This window comes from Myotis nattereri (genome assembly GCF_964212035.1).
Source record: "Myotis nattereri genome assembly, chromosome: 5".
NCBI classification, from domain to species: Eukaryota; Metazoa; Chordata; class Mammalia; order Chiroptera; family Vespertilionidae; genus Myotis; species Myotis nattereri.
In genome coordinates this window covers 6,647,480-6,667,209 of record NC_138080.1, presented here as the reverse complement: position 1 = coordinate 6,667,209, position 19,730 = coordinate 6,647,480, and the positions used below count along the sequence as shown (strand labels likewise).

The 19,730-nt window shown below is 46.2% G+C and overlaps 1 protein-coding gene across 1 annotated transcript in view; it reads right to left on the bottom strand.

The window, feature by feature from the left end:
- INSR (insulin receptor) overlaps window positions 1–19,730 on the bottom strand; it is a 152,535-nt gene that overhangs the window by 45,364 nt on the left and 87,441 nt on the right. The window contains exons 3-7 of the mRNA XM_081091947.1: window positions 15,785–16,106; window positions 11,221–11,369; window positions 10,019–10,163; window positions 7,052–7,266; window positions 5,996–6,122 (exon numbers count right to left, since the gene is read on the bottom strand). Of these exons, the coding sequence (XP_080948073.1) occupies window positions 5,996–6,122; window positions 7,052–7,266; window positions 10,019–10,163; window positions 11,221–11,369; window positions 15,785–16,106 (958 nt within the window). The remainder of the gene's footprint in view (window positions 1–5,995; window positions 6,123–7,051; window positions 7,267–10,018; window positions 10,164–11,220; window positions 11,370–15,784; window positions 16,107–19,730) is intronic.

Sequence of the window (19,730 nt, the reverse complement as noted above, 5' to 3'; positions counted from 1 at the left end):
TCTTATTTTTCTTGATGCAGTTGTAAATGGGATTGTTTTCTTAGCTTCCATTTCTGATAGTTCAATATTGGTATATAAAAATTTAACTCATTTCTGGATATTTTGTACCATCTACTTTACTGAATTCATTTATCAGTTCTAGTAGTTTTTTGGTGGAATATTTAGAGTCCTCCACATACAGTATTATGTCATCTGAAAATAATGAGTTTTACTTCTTTCCAATTTAGATGCCTTTTAATTTCCTCTTCTTGTCTGCCATGGATAGGACTTTCAGTACCATTATCAAATAAGAGTGGTAAAAGTGGACATCCCTGTCTTGTGGCGTTGGCTATGGGCCTGCCTTATATGGCCTTTATAATGTTGTGGTATGTTCCATCTATTCCTACTTTGCTGAGAGTTTTCATCATAAACGAATGCTAGATTTTATCAAATGCTTTTCCTGCATCTATTGATATGATCATGTGATTTATCTTCCCTTTTTTTCTGTAGTCATCAAATTTATTCATTGGTGCATATTGTAACAACTTTGTATCTCTGAAATAAATACCACTCAAGCACGGTGCATGATCTTTTTAATGTATAGCTGGATTTGGTTTGCTAATATTTTGTTGGTGATTTTAGAATCTATGTTCATCAGGGATATTGGCCTATACGTTTATTTCTTTGTAGAGTATCTGGTTTTAAAATTAAGATACCGTCGACCTCATAAAATGAGCTTGGGAGACTTTCTCTTGAAATTTTTCCAATAGTTTGAGAAGGATAGGTGTTAGTTCTTATCTGAATGATTGGTAAAATTCTCCTGTGAAGCCATCTGAGCCAGGAGTTTTGTTTGTTGGGAGGTTTTTGATTACTACTTTAATTTTGTAGTTCCAATCTGTCTATTCTGATTTTCTGATTCAGACTGATTTAGTTTTGGAAGATTGTATGCTTCTAGGAATTTATTCATTTCATCCACACTGTCCAATTTTGTTGGCATATAGTTGTTTGTAATATTTTCTTACAACCCTTTGTATTTCTGTGCTGTCAGCTGTTACTTTTCCTTTTTCATTTCTGATTATATTTACTAGTATTTGGGTCTTCTATCTTTTTTCCTTGATGAGTCTGGTTAAAGGTTTGTCAATCTTGTTTATCTTTTCAAGGAAAAATATCTTGTTTCATGGATCTTTTTTATTATTTTTAGACTCTATTTTGTTTATTTCTGCTCTAATCTTTATTATTTCCTTTCTTCTACTCACTCTGGGCTCTGCTATTGTTCCTTGTCTAGTTCCTTTAAGTGTAAGGTAAGACTATTAGAGATTTTACTTGTTTCTTCAGTAGGCCTGAAATGCTATCAATTTCCCATTTAAACCTGCTTGTTCTGTCTCCCAAAATTTTGGGTTGTTGTGTTTTCTTTCATTTGTTTCAAGGTATATTTTGACTTCTTCCTTAACCTAAATGTTAACTCATTCATTGTTTAGTAACTTATTATTTAGCCTCCATGTCTTTATGTGTTTTCCAGTTTCTTTCTTGTTATTTCTAGTTTCATGCTATTATGGTAAGAGAAAATGCTTGACATTATTTCAATCTCCTTAAACTTATTGGGACTTGTTTTGTGTCCTAACATGTGGTCTATCCTAGGAAATGTTCCATGTGCACTTGAAAATGTATATTCTTTGGCTTTGGGGTGAAATGCTCTGAAGGTATCAATTAAATCCATCTGATCTAGTGTGCCATTTAAGGCCACTGTTTCCTTAAGTTTCTGTCTGGAACTTCTAGCCACTGTAGTCAATTGGGTGTTAAAAACACCTACCATAACTATGTTATTGTCAATCTCTCCTTTTATATGTCCGTCAAGGTTTGCTTAATGTATTTACATGTTCCTAGGTTGGGTACAAAATTTTTACAGGAGTTATATCTTCTTGTTAGACTGCTCCGTTTATCATTATGTAGTATCCTTCTTTACCTTTTATTCTAGTCTTTGTTTTAAAATCTATTTTGTCAGATATAATATTGCTACCCAGCTTTTTTCTTTTTTTCATTTCCATTTGCATGAAATACCCTTTTCTATCCCTTTACTTTTAGTCTGTGTGTATCTTTCATTCTGAGGTGGTTCTCTGTAGGCATCATATATATGGGTCCTTTTTTCCTATCCATTCATCTACCCTATGTCTTTTGATTGGAGCATTTAAACAATTTATACTTAAAGTGATTATTGATAGGTATGTATTTACTGTTTTTATTCTTTATGCCTCTGTTTCTCTATTATTTTTTCTTCTTCTCCTCCCCCTCCTCCTCCTTCTAGAATAGTGGTTGCCAACCTTTCGGACCTCATGGACCACCAATGGTCTGTGGACCACCAGTTGGCATCCGCTGTTCTAGAAGACCCTTTAACATTTCCTATAATGCAGGTTTTGTGGAAATTAAGTCCTTCAGCTTTTTCTTCCTGGGAAGCTCTTTATTTCTCCTTCAGTTTTAAATGATAGCCTTGCTCCGTATAGCAGTCTTGGTTGTACTTGATTCCCGCTTTTCATCACTTTGAATATTTCATGCCAATCCCTTCTAGTCTGAAATATTTCTGTTGAGAAATCAACTGACAGTCTTATGGGAGCTCTGTTGCAACTGTTTACAACAGGTAACTGTTTTTCAGTTGCTGCTTTTAAGATTCTCTCTTTGGTTTTAACCTCTGCCATTTTAATTATGATATGTCTTGGTGTGGGCCTCTTTGCATTCATCTTGTTTGGGACTCTGTACTTCTTGAACTTGTGTGTCTTTTTCCTTTACTAGGTTAGGGAATTTTTCTGTCAGTTCTTCAAAAAGGTTTTCAATCCCTTGCTCTCTCTATTCTCCTTCTGGTCCCTTATGAAGTGGTTGTTGGTAGGCTTCATACTGTCCCAATGGTACCTTAAACCAGTGGTCGGCAAACCGCGGCTCGCGAGCCACATGCGGCTCTTTGGCCTCTTGAGTGTGGCTCTTCCACAAAATACCACATGTGGGCGCACACGTACAGTGCGATTGAAACTTCGTGGCCCATGCGCAGAAGTCAGTTTTCGGCCTGGACGAGTCTATTTTGAAGAAGTGGCGTTAGAAGAAGTGGGGGGTGTTGATCGGTCGGGCGACGGGAGACGTGGCGCAGGCGGGCCACGGGATATGCAGCGCAGGGGAGGTACATTGTTTTGAAGTACGTTCGCTGAGGTCGACCCCTTCCAACTCTCCCATCCACACTCGTCTATCTGAAACAAGTACACAAGACGAGTGTGGATGGGAGAGTTGGAAGGGGTCGACCTCAGCGAATGTACCTCAATCAGACTGAGGACGTTTTTAGCAAAGGCCAGCTTAAGAGTACCTTAATTAAGTTAATAACAATGTACCTTCCTATATAGTTTAAGTTTAAAAAATTTGGCTCTCAAAAGAAATTTCAATTGTACTGTTGATATTTGGTTCTGTTGACTAATGAGTTTGCCGACCACTGCCTTAAACTATTCCCACTTTTTAAAATACTTTTTTCATTTTGCCACTCTGGATGTTTTCTGCTACCTTGTCTACCAAATCGCTGATTTGATCCCCTACTTCATCCAACCTAATGTTTATTCCTTCTAGTGTATTCTTCATTTTGGATATTGTATTCTTCATTTCTGACCAGATCTTTTTAATGGTTTCTATATTCCTTTGCTCTTATAATTCTAAGTTCCTTGAGCATCCTTATAACCATTCTTTGGAACTCTGTATGTCATCAATTGCTTGTCTCCACTTAATTTAGCTCTTTTTCTGAAGATTTCTCCTGTTCTTTCATTTGGGGCTTGTTCTGTTGTTTTCCCATTTTAGCTGCCTCTTACTGTTGTTTCTGTGTATCAGGTGGATTTGCTATAACTCTCAGTCTGGGTAGAGTGGACTTATGCAGTATATGTCCTGCAGGACTGCAATGTGCAGTTTCCTCGATCATCTGACCTGGGTGTTGCAGGAATGACTCCTGTGAGGGTTATGTGGGCCCTTCTCTTATAATTGAGTCTTGACTGCTATTGGCCCGTTCATAGATGGGGTCAGTCCTGAGACTGGCTGACTGTGAGGATCAATCCCAACCACAGTGTATGAGCTTTGTGCAGGTGCTGACTACACAGAGCTGACTTCTCCTCTGCAGGGTCTGGTGCCTGCCAAGATCTTCCTTTGGATATGCAACTTGTGAAGCTTACTAGATCTTGCTCTGATGTTGCCTAAAGCTGGCCAGTGGGAGTGTTGGTTCTGGGGCCTCTAAGGAGGAACTCTGGCACAGTCCAATGTCAGATGCTGCCTTTGACTATCCCTGGGCAACCTGTTTGAAGCTTCAAAGTGATCTACAGTTGTGGCTGCCTCTGCTGAACCTGGCTGTGCATAGGTAGAAACAAGCTGTTCACTATGGCTGGTTTTTACAAGTTCCAGGCCCAGGAATCTGGTTTTTGCCAGATTGAGAAAGGTTCAAACTCAGTGCCAATGCTGGGTCTGAGGCCACTCAGCAAATGCCCCAGTGTATAGAAAGTCTACCTGCCACCCACTGGGTGCTCACACACATTTGTGATGGGGCGTGGTCAAGGGAGTCATCAGAGTAAGGCCAGTTGAGTTTATCAGGTCCAAAAAGAGCAAGATTTGGCCCTGTGAAGGGAGGGCTTTGCACCAGTTGAGCATGTAAAGAAAAATGGTCTCTGTACTAAAGCTACACAACTCAGACTGTCCCAGAAAACATCCAATCACAGCAGGAGGATGGGTCTAGTGGATCTCCCATGAGGAAGAGCTGTCAGTCAGGCTTGGGGAAGGTGGTGGGAGTGGCCCTCACTGCAAGGCCATGCAACTCAATCTGTCCTGGACTCTGCCCACCAGAGTCAGGAGGGTGGGGCTAGTGGATCTCTTGCAGGGGAGGTGCCTCCAGTCAGGTTCACCAGAAAGTGGGTGGAATGGCCTCCACTCCAAAGCTACACAGCTCAGTCACAGAAAGCCACTGAGTTTGCCTGGGCTTCTACACCCAAGCCCAGGCAGCTACTCCTCAGCAGGACCCATGCTACACAGGGTGGGACAACTGGGAGTCCAGAGGGTGGTCTCATTGCATTCCGCTAGGGTAATACCATATGGAAGGGAATGCTCTCCCCAAGAAAGATGGCATCAGTGGTGTGGGAGATGGACTCAGCATAGGAATCCTGACAGCTGTCCCTTCATCTCTCTCTCCAGAGCCACAAACCCCAGTCTCTCCTTAGGAGATTCTAATCTGCTCCACCCTCCTTCCACTAGAGCACAGGGTGAGTGGCTGAGAACAAGATATGTGCATTGGGCTTTTAAGAAGGTGCCTGTGTCTCTAGCAGACTCCCATCTCTCCCTGGCAGACAGATTCACTAATTTTCACAGCCATATGTTATATGGGCACCTCTTCCCAGCTGTAACGCTCTGGCCCGGAGAGCCCAGATTGGGGTTGAGACCCCATGCTTTTAGGGGGGATGTTAGCAGCTGAGATATCTCCCCCCCAAAATTTCAGCCACTGCCTAGGGGAGCAGGACCAACCCTTTTTGTGTCTCTGCCCTTCCTACCAGTCTTGATGTGGCTTTTTCTAAAAACCCTTGGTTATAAGACTTCTTCAGCTAGTCTTCAGTTGATTATTGAGGCTGATTGCTCTATATTTTAGTTGTAATTCTAGTTTTTAGTCCTAGGAGGAGGTAAGTGTAACACCCACCTACTCCACTGCCATCTTGGATTTCCCTCCCCCAACGTTTTAAATGATGGAGAAATACAAAATAGGTAAAAAATAAAATTTAAAAAAACGATTAAGTACACTGAGTGACCTTTCACTGAAGGAATCTGGTGAGATGTACATATAAAGGGCAAATTAAAATAATTTCTATTAGAGATTGGCCAATCTGGACCCCAAATGAAACCTATCTGCTTCAGTTTCTGGCTTTTCCACAAGTTTATTCCACAAGTGGGAAGACAACATGGAGCAGCCTCAGAGGGGAACAATGAGCACATACGCAATATCCACAAGTTTTCACTTTATACTTACGCCTCTTTGTAGAAGAGCATGAACCCCAAGAGGTCTCGGAAGTCAGGGGGCCAGTACGGCTCCCATTTCAGCATGATCTTGTCAGAAGATGTCCGGATGTAAGAAAATTTAAGTAATTCATTTTCACCTAGAAAAGTTTATTTTTTTAAAAAAAAACACCAATATCAGTATTTCATCATTTGTTTCAGCATAAAGCGGTGATCCTACACTCCCAAGACTGTCCATGAAAAGGAGATGTCAACCTGCTGTTCCACGGACAGGTCTTGCGCCTACATGTGTCTCTCAGTATGTGAGGGCAAGAACTGGTCATGGCAGTTGGCCCATACTGCCAGCCAATTACCTGGCCAGATGCTCAACTGAAAAATAGCAGCTGGCACCAATGTGAGAAGGAAAATTGGACAATAGTTAAGAGTCCTGACACAATTTTGACATACACATGGACTTTTAAGCCTGACATGTCAGAAGATGTAACTCTAGTGCAAATGAGCACATGCCAAGTGAGTTTAGCTCACTATACCTTGGACAGACAATTTCTTGACTCTCCAATATCTCGGAGAGAGTAATTTCCTTTGCTTGGAATGCAAGTCTTCCCTTAAGCTCCACCCCAACCTCACTCTTCATCCTCAGAATTCCCACAGTGTGGACCACATTCTTCTGTAAAGAATCAACTCCGCGTGACAGTATTACGGAAGCCTTGGCAGCTCAATGCTCAGATACTCCTTCAAGAGAGAACCTATCACAGGAGTGCAGTCAGCTGACAGTCTCCAGCTGTAGCAACTGCAGGGCCTGTAGTAACATTTGATCCAAGGCCATACAGAAGGAGGTATTCATTCATTCATTCATTCAATATTTATGTAACATCTTCCAGTATCAGGCACTGTATCTGGTACAGAGACAACACCTGTCCTCAGTATTTCAGAAAGCCTATCGCACACAGAGTTGTGTAAGCTCACAGGAGAGGCAGTGCTACTCCCTGGAGGCCAGTGTGGTAGGTGAAGGGAAGGAAGCCACACTATCTGGTCCACAGGCTGGAAGTACCGGGCCATCACCACTTACAGGACGCCTGGTCCCCATTAGTCTTCAGGGCAATGTCGGTCCTCTCCTGGCGTCCCTTGGTTCCTGAAATTTCTTCCATCTTGTGAATTTCCGACAAGCAGAGTTTGGGATTATAGTGGAAGAAGAGTTTCCCCTGAGTTATGGTGAGGTTGTGTTTGCTCCAGTCCCATAGCTGCCTTAGGTTCTGGTTGTCCAAGGCATAGAAAGAGTAGTTCCTATGGAAACACACACACCTAGTCATTCATCGGCTTGTAATCTCCAACTACAAGATGGTGGGGCCATGGCTGGAGTTGATCTTGCCCAGCAGTACATACCCAGCCCTAACCATTTGCTTGGCACGTACTTAGTAAGTATAAAATGGGGGGTAGGAGGGCCAAGGGAATTTGAGGAAGTGTTCATGGCCAGGAAGGTACCCGAACTCCATCTTGTGGGGAGGAGAGTAAGACTACAATGGATTGAGATATGGGCTTCACAGATGGGAAAGACTAAACAGACAAAGGCAGCTGAGCTGGGCCCACAGAAGAGCAAAGTGGCCTGCTCTGCCTCCGGAGAGCTGCAGCAGGGCAAACCCGCTAGTGTCCTGGACACCAAGTCAGGACAAAGATCATGTGACCTTATTGGGTTGGCAGAGAGGAGCCACTGAAGGTTTCATAACAACTCAGTAACTTGATTAGACCTGTGCCCATGGGCCACCTGCACATAATGAATGAGAGAACGAAAGCATCCAGGTCTGTGCTGCACGATACAGAAGACAGTAGCCACCTCTGGCTACTGAGCGCCTGAAGTGTGGCCATTGTGAACTGCACTGGGAGTAAAACACACATCTTGAAGACTTAGCATGCAAAATGAGAGAGTATAAAAGCTCTTCTTTATAATATTTTATATTGGTTCCAAGTTGAAATGGCATTTTAGATGTAATGGATTAAGTAAAATACATTGTTAAAATTCATTTTACCTATTTCTTTTACCGTTTTTAAAATGTGGCTACTAGAACACCTGAAGTCACATGTGACTTGCATTATATTTCTGTTGGACAGCACTGGTCTAGTTCTAGGATGCCCAGCTTAGGATCATTGGAATAATCCAAATAAAGTTCTGACTTCAACAAAAAAGCAGTTGTATGGCAGAAAAAATCAACAGGAGCTGGTGAGTGATTCCAGAATGTAGTCTAACCAATTCTATGGATTGGTTTCTTGAAACCATTCACATCCCCCTCTTCCTGTGCCTTCCTCTACTATACAGACTGGAAAAGGTAAATATTCGCTTTCCCACTCCCTTGCAGCTAGAAGCAGCCACATGACTCAATTCTGGCCAAGGAGATATAAACAGAATTCAATGTTGGGGGTGAGAATGTGGGAGGTTCCAGACAATGTTTTGAAAGAGACATTCTCAATTGTCATATATCTTTGTCCCTTTCCCTTTTCCCTGTCAGTTCTACAGATGTAAGGCAGCCATTCTGTGACCATGATCACATAAAGATGGAAGAGGCCTGGGTCCTATCCTTGATGACATTGTTGGATGGCCTTCCTCAGACTTCTTGTTCACAAGTCCATCTCAATCTGCATGAAACGTGGCTAGTCTGGATTTCTATTATTTTATTAACTGAAGTGGGGTCAGCGCAAACTCAAGGGTAGGAAATCCAGGAAATAAGGAAGAAAATCCAGGAGGCCAGCAGAATATCTTGGGGAGGTAGAATCCTATCGGCCAGAGGAGATAAGATTTCATTAAGGAACAGGTGAAATCAGTAGGAATGGGACCCGGACGTGAGAAGGCCCCGGAGGCAGCAATTGAAGGGTCCTGGTCAGGCTTGCATGCCAACTCGCAGTGAAGCCCAGATGGCCAGGCACCGTGCCACTGCAGGTGGCGCCCTGGGAGGGCACCGTGTTAGGCTGTGCCCCTGTGACTTCCAAGAATGACTGCAGAATGGGCACCACTTCCCTGGGCTGGGTCTTCAGACATGTTCCCACACACACTGCTCTCTCTCAGGGTTCTCCAGGCACTTTCTCCTAGGAGATGGTTTTCTGGCTTTAAAACTCCCCAAGTTACAGCAGAGTGCCTGCGGTTAGCAACACTGCATTGAATACTTGAAAGCTGCCAAATGAACAGATCTTAAAGGTTTTCATCACAAAGAAGAACACTTTTTTGTAGCTATGTATGGTGATGGATGTGAAACAGACTTATTGTGGTGATCATTTCAGAATACACACAAATATTGAATCATTATGGTGTATACCTGAAACTAATATAATGTATACGAACTAAGTGCTTCTATTCTTCCCCCAGTTTTACTGAGATATAATTGACATCTAACATCAGTTTTAGGCGTATTTTATAATAATGTGACATTTACATGTTGCAAAATGATTATCACACTAAGTTTAGTTAACATCCATCACCTCACATAGTTAAGAAATATTTTTTTCTTGTGATGAGAACTTTTAAAATCCACTCTCTTAGCATCTTTCAAATATATAATACAGTACTGTTAACTGCAGTCACTATGCTGCACATTAGATACCCAGGACTTAATTTGTAACTGGAAGTTCGTACCTTTTGCCCATCCTTCATCCATTTTGCCCATCTTCCCCCAATGCCTCTGGCAACCACCAATCTGTTCTCTATAGCTATGATCTTGGGTTGTTGTTGTTTTTGTTTTTTTAAGATTCTATATATAAGTGAGATCATCCAGTATTTATCTTTCTCTGTCTGACTTACTTCACTTAGCATAATGCCCTCTAGGTCCATCCCTGTTGTCACAAATGGCGGCATCTCATTCTTTTTTATGAATAATATGACTGAATAGTACTCCCTGCATATGTAAATGCACATACCACATTTTCTTTATTATTCATCTGTAGACAGACACTCAGGTTGTTCCCATGTCTTGGCAAAAACCCCTAACTGTTTATAACTCACACACTTCCCAGTTAGTGCTCAGGCCATAGACACAGAATCAGGCCCACATACCCGACTTCCAAGGTATTCCCCTGAATCAGACGTAACTTCCGGAAGAAGGAAAGTGACACTAGAGCGTAGGAACGGCGGATTTTCAGATACCCTGAAATTTCCTCAATGAGGCCGAGGTTGGCCTCGAGCTCAGCTGCCAGGTTGTCTAAGGAAAAGAGAAAATACCAAGTGAGTTTTATAGAAATCTTTTAATCTTCCTATAATATCTCATAGGAAGGAGTTAAATTACAACCTGAAAATGACTTTGACATATCCTGCTCAAAATGAATCGTACTTAATTAAAATACACTCCAAAGTCCTTACTGCGGGGTCAGCAAATCCCTAAGTAAGTGCCTGCTGCTTTCTGTCTCATCTACCTTGCTCCCACTACTTCAGGCACCTGGGCCCCGCACCCTCCCATCAGCAGACCATGCACATTCGGCCTCGGGTCTTTGCCTGGCTGCCTCCTTTGCCCAGAATGTCACTCTCCCATCTATTAGCTTGGTTCGCGCTATTACCAACTCAAAGCATGGCTCCTCTGACCAGAAACTCTTCTAAACTAGCAACCTCTCATTCCGCCTCAGAGGTTTGCAAACTCCAGTCCACTGGCCAAACCCAGTCTGCTTTGTAAATAAAGTTTTATTGGCACAGAGCCACATCCATTTGTTCACATGTTCTCTACAAGGGCATAGTTGAGGACTTGTAATAGATACCCTCTGGCCTGCCAAGCTGAATAAATTTATTATATGGCGCGTTATAAGAAAAGGGTACCATCCCACTCCCTCCATTGCCACACTTTGCTTCCCCGCATAGTGGGACCACTGCCTGAGTTTATATCATAAACTGATCTGCTTATTTGCAAGCCCCATCATGCACAGACTTTGCCCTGTTCACAAAATATTCCACAAATGTTTGCTGAACACGTAAACAAAGGAATGCCTTTTTGCCTGTGACAGTATTTCTGGAAACACAGTCCTCAGACGTGCAATAGGGAATGTTGCCGTTTGTTAAAAATGCAAATTCCTGATGTCCCAGCTACGAATGTGGAAAATCAGAATCTCAGCAGGGAGGGTGGGACCAGATGAGCTTTGAATTACAGGTCTGGTAACAACTGACTCAAGATAGTCTTAAAACCACCGAGGAAGCAGGAAGCAAAGTCTAGGCCATTTCCCTTCTCCACGGCCAGGGACCGTGGACCCCAGCGGGACACCCCCTGCACTCACTGCCCCCACGGATGTTGATGATGAGGCTCCCGTTGATGACGGTGCATCCTCGAAGCTCCTGGGCAGCTGTCACTGAGTCGATGGTCTTCTCACCTTCCAGGATGTGACAGACCTTGGGACAGGGGCCCAGACACGGAGTGCACATCAAGCTGAGTAAAAAGCAAAGGAAGAGGGTCAGGGTACACGGGACCCCCCTCCACACGCAGACGCAGTTGCACAGGGTCCCAAGGGACACCCACAGCACTGCGAACAGCTGGGGCCCGAGAACCGCCATTGGGAGGGCTGCCCTGAGCATCGCGGGTGCCGAGCAGCATCCCTCAGCTTCACCCACTGACGCCCAATAGCACCACAACCAGGGACTGAAAGCCACAATGTCTCCAGACACTGACCCCTGAGGGACGAGGCCAAATGGCCCAGGTAAAGCCACTACCTACAAGGCAGGCTCGTCCCCTTTCCTGCAGCAGCAGGTCCCAGCATTACCAGGGGACTAACGCTTCTTCCCCCAAATGGCAGGGCTCCTGCTGTGCTCCAGCCCAGAGGACTCGCTGAACCGCATGGCGACAGGATCTCACTCTACCCTGTGGGGACAGGGGACTCCTGGAGTCACCAGACCTCACCCTACCAGCACCCTGATGACAACGCTGTAACCACAGGTACAGGTAGGGTATGCGCACATTAAGCTTTGATTGCTGAGGCATCCACTTCAGGGGACATCCATCTTGAATAAACACAACGCCAGCCTATGATACAGTGAGCAGGAAAACCACCAGTGAGGGAATCGGGCTCCTTCCACCCATGAAGGCCCTTCTTGCAGAAAGCCCTGGGTCACCAGATACCTGACTACTTGGGTGACCGTGCTTCCCCCTTCCTGGACCCTACTTCCTGTTCTTATGCTTTAAATTCGACAATAAAGAGAGAACCAGGGCCCTAACCGGTTTGGCTCAGTGGATAGAGCGTCAGCCTGTGGACTCAAGGGTCCCAGGTTCGATTCCGGTCAAGGGCATGTACCTTGGTTGCGGGCACATCCCCAGTAGGGAGTGTGCAGGAGGCAGCTGATTGATGTTTCTCTCTCATCGATGTTTCTAACTCTCTATCCCTCTCCCTTCCTCTCTGTAAAAAATCAATAAAATATATTTTTAAAGAGAGAGAGAGAGAGAGAGAGAGATAGAGAGAGAGAAAGAGAGAGAGAGAGAGAGAACGAACCAGGAAAACAGCAGATACTTCACCCTCAGACTTATTATAGGCAGAGCCCCAGGTCCCACCCCCCTCGCTCTCTCTGCCATGTACCCTCCAGGACCTGTGAGTAACAGATCTGTTCCTCAAAGTCCCCTGGTGGTTCATTTTGAAGTGTGTCCTGTGATTACAGTAAGAACCACGGGAGCCAGTCAAGCCATAAGCAGGGGCCCTGGTGGGAGGATGTCTACAGAGCTGCCTACAGGGAATGTGTGTGCAGTGCGCGTTCCTAAATGAGGAGGTACCATCAGTAGGCTCGGGACCCACAATGTATTACAGCCGTGTTTTAGTTCTGTGAGATGTTACAGCAAATTATTGAACCCAAAGGGTTTGTGGGAACCCCCAGATTTATAGCCAGTCGATCAGAAGTGAGGGTGGCCTAAGGACCCCGAAGCGTGGCTGGTGTCAGAAGCGAGGGCCTTCCTGTGGAGAACAGTCTTCAACCTGTGGTTTGATACGGACTCCAGGGGCCTAGTGTCAAACTGTAGTGCAGTGCACCCTGCGGTGTCCGCACAGCTGCAGTGGATGCAGAATTGTGACCAAAAGTTTGGTTCTTTTGTTGGTCCTACAACTACTCACTGAGCACTATGTGACAGGCGACACTCTAAGCTAGAGATCCACAAACTACAGCTGCATGTTAAGTCCATGGCCACCTGTTTTTTAAAGAACGTTCTATACAACCACACCCACTGGTTTATGGGTCATGTGTGGCTATCCTCACGCCATCATGTCAGAGTAGCTGCAGCAGAGACCATATGGCCTTCAGACTAAAAATATTTACACTCTGGGCCCTGCCAGTGCCTGCTCCACGGCACAGGCACACGAGGTGAACAAAACAACCGACTTTCCCTGGGGACATTATTAATGGCCACATGTTCTTTTCGGCCTCCCATCAAGTGGGGTCTATGTCCTCTTCCAGTGAATCTGGGCTTGGCCAGATGAATTGCTTTGGCCGATGGAACATGAGCAAATGCGATGTCAGTCGAGGCTTGACAAGTACTTGCACATTGGAGCATGCCCTTCCTGGCTGCCAGGACGAGAAACCACAGGGAGAGAGGCCCCGGCTGCCCATCTAGGATATGAGCGGCTGGCTATCTTACGCCATCAGTCAGGGCTGACCCTGCCCACATCAGACAAACCTTCCATCAGCCATCAGAAACCGTGAGTGAGTGTGAGGTACTAAGTGCCGGGCTGCTCTCCAGGCAGCAGGAGCTAACGGATACCCTGGTACAGCTGTTGGTGGAGTTGAGGAAAATGAATAAATTGACAATTACAATATCAGCCTGTGGTATAAGCCATGAAAAGAGTTAAACTTGAGTGATGTGCCAAAAAGGAGCTGGACAACTAATTCAGACAAAGTGGGCACACGGGGAAGGACTTCAGAGGAAGTGGCTTACAAGCTGTGACCTGGACAAGAAGGGGGCCGTGCAAAGATCAAGGGGCAGAGCACTCGATGGGGAGGGAACAGGGACGCAACATTCACCCCAAATACCGAGCCCTCGCCATCTCCGTGAGCACACACTGCTCTTGGCAGGCGTCTCCCCATGACTCCGCATGTACCCCCAGGCCTCTGCTCTGAAAACACCAAGAACTATTTCTGGATAAGCCACAAGAATGGAAGAAAGCATATCTGGTCCTATTTGATATCAAACCACATTAGAAAATGTGATAGGACTAACGTATTTCCTAAGAACGTCTTTTATTTTTAAAAGCTTCAGAAGAAAAAAATATTCATTTTTTCCAAAACCTTCGAAGTAGAATTGTGCCATAAAGAGTCATAATTAGCACCGCTTGCTTTGCCCTCTCTCACTCAGCGAAGGTCACAAGCATCGCGGGACACAGCACCCATTTCCTGAGGCGTGGGCTCCAGGGGCCACCACACCATCAGGAGAACATCAGTGAAGGTTGCTGGGCTTCTCAGAGGTAATTCCTTCTATTTAAAGCCAATGTCTTTTAAATAAACATCTTACTAGAAGATTCACTTAAAAAACAAACAAAAAGGAGTCAAAAGGAATATGGTCATTTCCCCAACCTTACTGATGAATTGGCCCAAAAAAGAAAAAGATAAGGGTCTTTCTGCCATGCAAAGTGATTTATAACTGCCTATTTTTGGTCAACAAAGCCACGGAACAGGTTTTTGTAAAAAAAAAAAAACTAATAAAACAAAACATGTTGTACTTGTAGGTTTCACAAACATTTGAAGAGAGCCTCATAAGAACTGAAATAAAGGTGTTTGGGGTTTTTTTGGGAAATAAAACTTCCCACCAGAACTCTCATCGGCTAATTCTTGAGTCTGAAGAGGAGATTTTCTAGGTGAGCAGGTCGGCTTCCCCTCGGCGTGCGCCTGTTTCTGATCTGTTTTTGTGTTGTTTTGTGCAGGGTTTTTTCAAACCCGCAACACAAAAACCAGAAAACAGATTTTTTAAGCTTGATTACAGCCCCCAAGAAACCAAAATAGCATCTAAGAAGCTAACAAGATGAACAAATGTCTGCAATGTGCATAGGCCATCTGACTCACAACAAAGAAAGAAAACCGCTTCCCAGTACGAGAAAGCCCTGGGAATGACCGAGAATCAAGTCTCTTCCTTCTCGTGCTCCGGGCTCATCTCAACACGCTGTCCAGCTCCGGATCAGAAGAAACACAAAAACCTGAGCTCCGCTTTGGGTGTAAGAGCCAGGAAGTCACAGCACGGGGACAGTCCCGCGAATGTGAAGGATGCGACGGGAAGCCAGGGACTGCTGCCTGTGTGCTTTCTGCTCCCGACGCCAGCACAGAAAGCTTTAAAAATCATGTGCAAGATGCCAACGTACTTCCTCTCAGGCCCTTTACAGAGACGGTTTGTCGACTCTGCTGCGAAGGCCAGGACCAAAACAGGAGGCAGACATGGACCCACGGTTCCCAAGTACATGCCCTGGTCATCACAGCGCCCTCACCCATAGCAACGGATGCTGGTTTTTCACACGGGTTTTCTGTTTTGTTTATTAAAATTGTTTAATGTTGAAATTATTGCAACTGTCCCCGTTTTCCGCCCCCTGGGCCAACCTCCACCCACTCCCACCTCCCCCTCCCTTGGCCGTCACCACACTATTGTCCATGTCCAGGGGCTGTGCATGTATGTTCTTTAGCTAATCCCTTCACCTTCCTTATCCAGTCACCTCAGGCACCAGCCAGTCTGCTCCATGTACCCATGCTTCCGGCTCCATTCTGTTCGTTAGTTTATTTTGTTCATTAGATTTTAACAGGTAGCACCACCTCACCAGCCCCACGTTCCTTACCTGCCCCTCCCCCCTGCCCCCCACCCCTCACCGAGAACCCACCCCCGGGACTCACTTGCTGGAATTCATCGTGTACCCAGAGGGACACTCAGGAATGCACTTGTTGTTGTGAATGACATACTGATGGCAGCCCTGCCCCCGCGAGTTCTTGCATTTGTTGTGCAGGTCCAGGCAGAAGCTGAAGTTCACACAGCGCCAGTCCCGGAAGTGGTAGTACGGGGCTGGGCAGGTCTCCACGCACCTGCCGTCCAGGTAGAAGTGGCGGCAGGCCACGCACTTGGTGGGGTCGTCGGGCTCAGAGCAGCTGCCCAGGCACTCGGGGTGGCAGCAGAGGCCTTCAGCAGTGCAGCCGTGCGACTTGCAGCTGGTCGGGCAGACTGGGGAGAGAAAAACCGGCTGGTCAGTGGGTTGCCCAGCTCCTGTCCGCACGAACTGCAGTGCTAGATTAGGGAAAGCAAGCGAAACAAGATAATAACAACAGCCTCACTTCGACAGCACATGCTGGGCCCCACGCACAAAGCCATTAACGAAAGCACGAACTCATTAAGCCCCCAAACCAGTGGTGTGCCGTACATGTTAACAACCACTTCAGAGAGAGGGGGTAAGAGAGGATCCGACCTGTAGCATCTGCCAATTTCCACGGTGTAAATACCACCAACCTCAAGTTACTGAACATGGAGCTGGTGAGAGATACATGGCACCACGGCGTAAACAGTACTTCCACCATATAGGCTCAATAGCAGCAAATAACCTCAAAAGCATAAATACAGCCGCCCTCCCTCACCTATGGGGGATTCATTCCGAGACCGCCAGTGGATGCCTGAGCCTTGAACAGTACCCAACTCTATAGATATGTGTTTTCCTGAACATACATATGATAAAGCTTAATTTATAAATTAGGCACAATAAGAGATTAACAACAATAACTAATAAAATAGAGTACTTATAACAATAGACTGTAAGAAAAGCTATGTGAATGTGGCATTATGAAGTAAAATAGGGTCACTTATCAGATACCACGACAGTCCATCTGATAGTCGAGCCGGTACTAAATGGCCAACGAGCAGGGAGCATATAAATGGTGGAGACACTAGACAACAGGATGAGTCGCGTCTCGGGAGGGACTGAGTGGGATGGCAAGAGGCTTCATGCTACCCAGAATGGCGCACAATTTACAACTTATGAACTGCTTAATTCTGGAATTTTCCATAATATTTTCAGACCACAGGTCACTGAAAATATGGAAAGAGAAACCATGGATAAGAAGGGACTACTTATAGAAAACTATAGTGAGGTCATTAGGATGCAGTGAATTTTGAGTATTTATTACCTTTGATTTTAACATAATTTGTTTAATTATAAGTTTATATTATTTAAATTGTAATAACAGCTTAACAAACAGTTCGTAAATATCCTGAAAATTGAACAGTTGACTCTAGCAAGCCAGCTTCAGCGCACAACTGGTATAGACAGACATATTACTGTCTCCATTTCACAAAGGGGGAAACTGAGGCTCAAGAAGGTTAAGCAAATTGCACAACAGTCACATACTGCTTCAACAGACACGGGCTTGCACTAATCTAGATACTGCAGCCACTGCAGGGCCACAGGCCCTGCCTTAGGGAGCACACAGTCTCATGAAGAAGGCATCGTAGTTACCCAAACACACAGGCAGGTAATTGGATATGCAGCACGCACTGTGCCAGAGGTGACGAGAGGTAACGTTCCTGCTGGGCCTGAACGAGGTGACGGATGGCAGGAAGAGAAGGCCCTGGGGACGGCAGACGCTGTGTGTGGATTTCGTGGCTGGAGAAATGTTCTTGTTCAATGCAGCTGAACTTGCCCGTGCGGGCCGGGCCCCTTCCTGGCTTCCTCCAGCAGCTCGTTACACATCCCCTTCCTCCCAGTGTCTCACCGCTCACTGCTTCCCAATACCCCTGGACTTCGGCCCCCCGCATGTGGCCTGGACCCTGATGGCCAGATCTCCCTTCCCAGACTGTCATGGACAAACGGCCTCCCTGTGGCTGGACAGACCTCGGCAGCGAGAGCCTGTGGCAGAGGGGCTTGCTTCACTCCCTCCCTGCATGCGTGAAACATGCCTTGGACACCCAGAGTGTTCTTCACTCCAAACCCTCAGGCTTCTTGCTGCAGCAAACGGCCTGAGTGGACCCGGGAGCCAGGGAGTGGAAGTGACCTCTGAAGCCCCGTGTACACACGAGCGGCACGACCTGATGGAACATCCTGTGGCGACAGAAACGTTCTCCATCTGTGTGCTGTCTGGCATGGCAGCCACTTCTCCCCTGTGGCTGGTGACTGTGGTTAATGACACGAGAAACCACATTTTTAAGTTGCTTCCACCTTTTGGCCATTGTCAATAATGCTACTGTAAACATGGGTGTGCAAATATCTCTTTGAGACCACTTTCAATTCTTTTATGTCTATATCCAAAAGTAGAATTGCTGAGTCTTATGGTAATTCAATTTTTAAATTCTTGAGGAACCACCATGCTGTTTTCCACAGTGGCTGAATCATGTTACATTCCTGCCAAGAGTACACAGTTTCCAATTTCTACTGAGAAACCAAACTTTTCATTGTATTTCCATTTCAATTTTTATGACCATTGGCTCTTGCATTGGACAGCAGAGGCTTAGAGAATAAAAATAAACTCCTTGTCAAGGCCAAGAGGGCTCACGTGGTCTCAGTGCCTGCTGGCCCGAGTCCTCCCAGCCCCAGGCAGCAGCCACCCGGGTCTCCTTTCTGCCCTCACATACCCAGGCTCAGTCCAACCTCAGGACCTTTGCATGTGCTGGCTAGAGCACCCTACTTATTATCCTCCCACTAGGGGTTCAGTGCACAAATTCGTGCACCTTGAAAGGAACTGTGAGCCACAAGGCTGCAGTGGGCACAGGGGCGGGTCTCGGCCCATCCTCCGCACCCCTGCTCAGCCCCTCCAGCCGTGGCACCTGGTCCCCTGTCTGCCGGCAGCCCGTTCCCACCGTCACTGCTCCCACACTCTGACAGCACCGGCCGTGCTCGCACCTGCTGACGGCGCAGAGCGATTGGGGCTGGCACCAGGAGTGGGTGCGAGCAGGGCCGGCACCATCAGCGGGTGCGAGCAGCGGCTGCTGCCCCGATCACCCCTCAGGAGCAGGGGGAGGTGGAGTAGCCCTCCGGGGTTACTGGGGCCACCAGCTGCCGCTCGCACCTGCAAACAGCACTGAGCTATCAGGACTGGCACTGGGCGCGGGCACCGGGTGCAAGCAGTGGTTCTAGCACCAGCAGCAGGTTTGAGCAGGACCAGCACCAGCAGTAGGTGCAAGCTCCGGGCAGGACTGTGGCACTTGGGAGCAAAGAATTTTCAGTAACCACCAGAGGCTCACCCTGATGACAGCGACCGGCGCCCCACCTTGGTCTGGCCCTCGCTCACCTGCTCCACCATCTCACCACAGCCAACGCCCACCATGTTCCATGCTCTGCCGCCTGCTGCCCACACCCGCCATGTTCTGCGCTCCCCTTGATGTTCAGCGCACAACATTGCGACCGGTTGTTTGGTTGTTCCACTGTTTGTTCTATTTGCATATTAGTCTTTTATTATATACAGTGACTGGCTCTTCTCATCCATCAGGTCTCAACACCTTAGAAAGACCTTCCCTGACCTCCCCAGTGGAAGTCACTCCTTCCTTCTCAAACCACACTCTGGCATATTATCTTGTGATGCTTTTCTTATAGCACTTACCACTCTTGAAATTACCTTGGGTGCTTGTTGAGTGACTAGAGAGGCTCAGGGGGCAGGGCCACGTGTGGACCATTCACCGTTCTGCCTCTCCCCGCACCCAGAAGGAGCTCGGTAGACACATGTTCACTTATGACAGAGGAGGCAAAAGGAAGGACTTGGAACAGTTACAAGACCCCAATTTTTAGCTGATGGCTCAAGAATTCCCAGTTGCAGGAGCTCCACAAACACCTTGAAAAACCACATGCAAAAATATGGAAAACCTATG